The sequence below is a fragment of the Parasteatoda tepidariorum genome, chromosome 3, assembly GCF_982258835.1.
Source record: "Parasteatoda tepidariorum strain Cologne lab strain chromosome 3, Ptep-v5.0, whole genome shotgun sequence".
Taxonomy (NCBI): Eukaryota; Metazoa; Arthropoda; class Arachnida; order Araneae; family Theridiidae; genus Parasteatoda; species Parasteatoda tepidariorum.
In genome coordinates this window covers 19,980,675-19,986,228 of record NC_141757.1, presented here as the reverse complement: position 1 = coordinate 19,986,228, position 5,554 = coordinate 19,980,675, and the positions used below count along the sequence as shown (strand labels likewise).

Sequence of the window (5,554 nt, the reverse complement as noted above, 5' to 3'; positions counted from 1 at the left end):
AATGTTGTAACATGTTTTTTTTCTCCAGACATTTGCACACATGTTGTACGGTGTCATATCCTAACCCATTTTCACTTCTTCGCACCTTGTCGTTTTTACCACAATAAACTTCTAAGTTCAGAACATAGCCAAAAACTGACATACAGAGCATTCTAAATTTTATTCCACGCTTTCCCAGCTTCCGGGGCAAATACAGAACAATGTCCAGTCTTCCCATATATTTTATTAGGGCTTCATCGACTGAGACATCATTGGATTTATACATTTTTGAAAATTTATTCTAATGCCTGCCATAAAAGGGTTAAGTTTCTGCATTCCATGATAGTTTTCATGGCTCGCCCGCACTTCTGCTTCAACTGTCGGATAGATGCAGACACCGCCAAATTTACAAAAATCTTTTTCTCGACATAATTGATTTGATGAATACATTTGACATCAGAGGATCTTTAGACCAATAGTCTGTGGGTCGTGGAAGTTTATTTGTGCTCATTGTGAAAAGACACTGTGAAGTTCTACAGCTCCTGTTAGTCTGTGATTGGAGGAAAATCTTTTGAATCTGTCTCATCTGTGTCTTCATCAAAGTCTTTGATATCTAGGCTTATGTCTCTTTAAGAATTTTTATCTTGCGTAAACTTCGCATATTTGCTTGTGTTTATTCTGATTTGTTCGTGTTAGAATTTTTTTTTTCTCTATGTTAGAAAAAAATTTTCGTGTTTGCCTCACCCCACAACTCTTCGAAAGTGGTACCAAGGAATTGATGGTAGCCCTGGATTCACCGAATCCAGGGCTACCATCATAATCATATCGGGAGTCGTATAATAAATCATATCGGGAGTGACTAATAGTTTAAAAAAATCTAACTGATTAAATCTTTCAGGCAAATCATGGCATGGTCATCCACCACTGTGGGAAATAGGTGGCGGAATCAAGTTTTTATTTACGTAATCCTTCCATGTAAAAATATCATTGTCTTCAGATTTTTTTGCTTCTTTTAAGCCTGCAGCGGATTGCTCTAAATCCTCATCTATTTTTAGGAAATATGAGCCTTCATTTTCAATCAACTCTTTCAGCCATCCATCATCTTCACCAGATTAACTCGCTTAATTCCGAATCGGATATGAGCAGCAATTTTTGATTTTTCACTCAATGCCTTCTTACGTTTCGGCATAATGTTATTTAAAAATTATAACCTTTAAAAAAAACACAGCGTTGCACTACTTCATTCTCGAAGTTTTCGAGAAAAGTGTTCAAGACCACAAACTATTGTTGTTTGGATAATAAAAGCTTCCCCCCCCCTCCCCACTGCAGCGAAAAGTTAACACCTTCCTATACAAAACTATTGAAAACTCTGGTGTTTTCAAAAGAAGAATGAAAAAAGTAAAATATCCTTTCAATGCATTGCACCTGTTGTAGAAAATTATACTCTTGGCCACTGCGGCATTATTTATTTTATTTCTAAAAGCTGTAAGTGTCATCAGTTGGCTTTGTGTTTTGTGCTTGTCCTTAGTTCATGAATACATGTTAGTTATTACATATTAGTTCATGAATACATGTTAGTACCCTCTGGAAGGGAGATTCCAGAGGGAAATTCTTTCCCTCTGGAATCTCCCTTCAAGATTTTTAGAACTCCAAGCAGGTGTTGAAGTGTTAGAATGTTGAATTGTGAGTATCCTTGGTGTTGTATTCCAAGTAAGAAACATTATAACTTAAAATATATATTTAATAAACAATAAAACATAACAACCACATGCTAGCAGCAAGTAACAAAGATTAGTGAATGAACATCTCTTAGTAACGTGTTTGTATACTCTCTGGAAAGGTAAGGCAGCGCCTCTGTTCAGAAACTACAGGCTGTCGTCATTAACTCGTAGTGATCACTGAAGATGACGTCGGCTGACATCACAACACCCCTTTGACGTACGATAGAACAAAGTCTTTGAACCTGCTTCGCCTGACGATGGTATGTCTGGGCCTCAAAGTTCTTGAAGTTTGTTTTAGAACTGGAACAGAAAACTCTTGTTTTAGTATTGTGGGCTCAACCACAGCACTCTGAGAATCCGCACTAGAAGGAATGGACCATGGTACTTCAGTCTCAAAACTCGGTGCTGGTGGATATGCTACACTAGGATCAGACGAAACAATCAAACGATCAGGAATATGCTTCGCATTTGATCTACGTGACGTTTAACTATCTCGCCTCCTGTTGTCACAGCTTGGTAGGAAACTGGACCCGTGGGTTTAATTACCGTTGCTGAAAACCACTTTGAACCCTGTCCATAGTTCCTCACAAAAACTGGATCGTTGGTACTGAACGATCTTGTTAGAAAATCGCCATTTTTTCTATACGCCTCTTGCTCCTGTCTGAAGTTTCTCTCGGACGTCAGATCCGAATGGAGTCTATCTAAGACGGTTCTCAGCTTCCTCTCCATCAACAGTTCTGCAGGACTAGCACTTATTGCTGTGGCAGCAGTGCAATGTTGTTGAAGAAGGAACTTGTCTAGACGTTTCTTCCAATTTCCCTTCACTATACGTATTAGGGAATATTTCACTGTTTGGATCGTCTCATTAGGAATCCCGAGTTTCATAATCGAACGAGGCATATTAAATGCGAGTTATAAATTAGTGCGAGGAAAGTTTGAAAATGGACTATTAGATGTTCAGTACTGTACAAGTGAAAGTGAAGACCAAGAAGCTTTACAAAACCCATTCCTGAATTTCGTTTTCAGAAACTGAGAAAAATGAATGGCATGTGTGATTTAAAAACTTTAATTTAAATCCTGTTTTTAGTAATTTTGTTTTTAAATTTAGTATGCCCTTTCTGTTACATATTTTTTCATTTAACTTTTAAAAGGAGAAATTTTTTTTTGTATGTATGTTTGTTATTATCAATTTTTTTAGCAAGTATGGATTTATAAAGTATTAAATCAATACTTATTAACTGTGTCCTGTTTTTATAACGCATAAGCCACCTACTACAACTTCAATTCCCCAACATTAGATCAATTGATTGTTCTGAGCTGTTTTTCATCTCACCGTTAACTCACTTTAATAAATTTGTTTATATTTAAAAGATAACTCTTTTGTTTTACTAATAGTTAGTAATGTTGACAGGTCTTGATTTATTTTGAGACGGTACTTTATCTGCAGAAGACCTGCATTGACCTTCTACAGCCCACAGTGGGCCAGAAGACCTTGAATTTTGGCCAAAAGTCAAAAATTAAATTTCAACTAAAACATGTTTAGTCAGCTTTAATATCGCCCAAATTAAGTATTCATAATCATTCCAAACATTTTAGTTTACTTTTTGGACCGACGAGAGTGCAATGTAGTGAAAAATATTTAAAAAAAATTTTTTTTAAACATATAACTCCTAAATTTATATTTCAGAAATATATATATAAATTTCACCTTTCTGTTACATTTTTATAAGAGTAATTAGTCTGAAAATATAGTACAATTTTTCAATTTGTTGAATTAGATAATACTCTTGACAAACTTATAGTTTATATTTTATCATTTGACATTTTACAATGTTTGACTCACTTTCGAAACTTATCTCCAAAAAGTTCCACGAGGTAATTAGCTAGACTTTTTTTTGTTGTCTTCTTTGATGTTTATTCTTTCGAAAAAACCTGCCCCATTTTGCAAAGGTGGACTAAATATACCGAAAAACAAAAATGTTTTTTCTTCATGTTTTCGCTTTATTTTGTAATTAATTCAGGTTATTCTGCAATATTACTTCAGAAATATAATTTGCTTTTCATTTTTAATATAAAATTACGAAAATTATTCTATTTTCATTGCTATATTTAATTATTTAAACGCACTATATATTTTTTTTGCTCGCCTTATTTTAGCCGCCATCTTGCTTTTTTTTTTTCTGGTATTTTTAGTGTATTTTAAAATTTTAACTATGAATCGAATTTACCTGCACATGAAAACCCTAAATAAAAAACCTCAAATTTTGAAACAAATTTTATCGAAATACTAATTTTGGCCACGAAACATTGGATGCTGGCCCACTGTGCAGCCATATGATTCGAGAAATTCAATTCTTCTGAGAGCAGACGTGGTAGCTTTGATACTTCATTCAAATGTGAAGTTAGAAATGCCAGGAAAGTGTGTTTTTAATAATTTATTGACACTTGATGCAGGGATGAGATTAGCCAAAACGCAAAAAAGCTGAATTTCCACGATATTAATTTTTACGCAAGCGCAACCCTTTCATAATAAATTCCTGACAGTTTAAGGTAATAAATAATGTATTAACATACAATTGTGTACTAATCTATTATTATAAAAACGATTACATTAATACTGAACATTTAGTGGGAAAAAAATTACCAATTAAAAAAATAAAGCTGGAAATTATATTTTTCCTCAGTTCACATAAGAGACAATTACTACTTGAAAAACTACCTGGTTTAGCAAATTAAAACTACTGAGAATATAAATTAATATTTTATTTCTTTTAATAAATAGTGTTATGTGATTTATAGCAAATATATCAGTAATATTACTTTTTAAATTATATTGGGAAAAAAAACTTTAACTATGGACCGAATCATTATGTTCATATTATAGTCTAATCTAACTACAGCCCTCTGAAACATATCAATAACAGTGACGTAGAAATATATAGTAACTCCTTAACATACAAAAATTGCTATTTTAGTTTGAAAAATTACATGACAATCAGCAACTGTTTAGATAATTGTTTTTTATTTGATAAAAATTTTGCATTTTATAGCATAAATAACAGCAATTATAAATAAAATTTTGATGATGAGTTAATTAACTCTTTTTCCCCCAATTTTTTTTTTTTTTAATTAAATCCCTTTTTAAGTGATTGCTTTTGTTTGCTATATCTTTTATGTTTGCAATATTTAGTCGTTAGTCCATCTTCAAACATCTTGTGACAAATCCTATTTTTTCTTCTTTGCAAGCACAGAATGTAAGTTTTGAAAATATTCCCTTCCAGTTTCTCGGATGTTGTAACACTTACATATACTAATAATCGTCGTTAGAAAAACAGTCACCTTTATAGTAAGTAATTAAAAAAAAAATTTTACTTCTTACAAGAATCGCGATAGTTGATCTTAAAATTGCGTGAAAATGAATAACAATTATGGATTTTGAAATCACATGAATATGAAACTAGATATACGATTTTGAAAATGAGAAAATACAAACTGGGATATAGAATTTTTAAAACGCGTAAATACAAATCACGATTCATAACTTTTAGAATGCGTGAATGCGAATCCCAATGCCTTATTTTAAAATCGCGTATAAATGCGAAAATCAATGTTTGATATTATAAACCGCATGAGCAAATCAACACATTGAATTTTAAACTTGCGTGAATACGAATCGCTACATAGGTTTTTAAAAAGACGTAAATACGAATCACAATATCAGATTTTTAAATCTCGTAAATAAGAATCGCAACACGCAAATATGAAAAGCTATGTTTGATATTAAAATCGCGTGAATAAGAATCGAGATATTAACAGATTCCAGGCTTGGGGACCTCTAAAAGGCTTGTCAGAAG

The 5,554-nt window shown here is 32.7% G+C and overlaps 1 protein-coding gene across 1 annotated transcript; it reads right to left on the bottom strand.

Moving 5' to 3' along the window:
• Window positions 1-2,141: 2,141 nt before the first annotated feature.
• On the bottom strand, window positions 2,142-2,600 carry LOC147813220 (uncharacterized). The gene has a single exon (XM_087158548.1). It carries the CDS (start codon window positions 2,598-2,600, stop codon window positions 2,142-2,144), a length of 459 nt encoding a protein of 152 aa, XP_087014674.1.
• Window positions 2,601-5,554: the final 2,954 nt, after the last annotated feature.

Excerpts from the sequence above, each read along its gene's own strand:
- LOC147813220 (XM_087158548.1), bottom strand. The coding sequence starts at position 2,600 with ATGCCTCGTTCGATTATGAAACTCGGGATTCCTAATGAGACGATCCAA.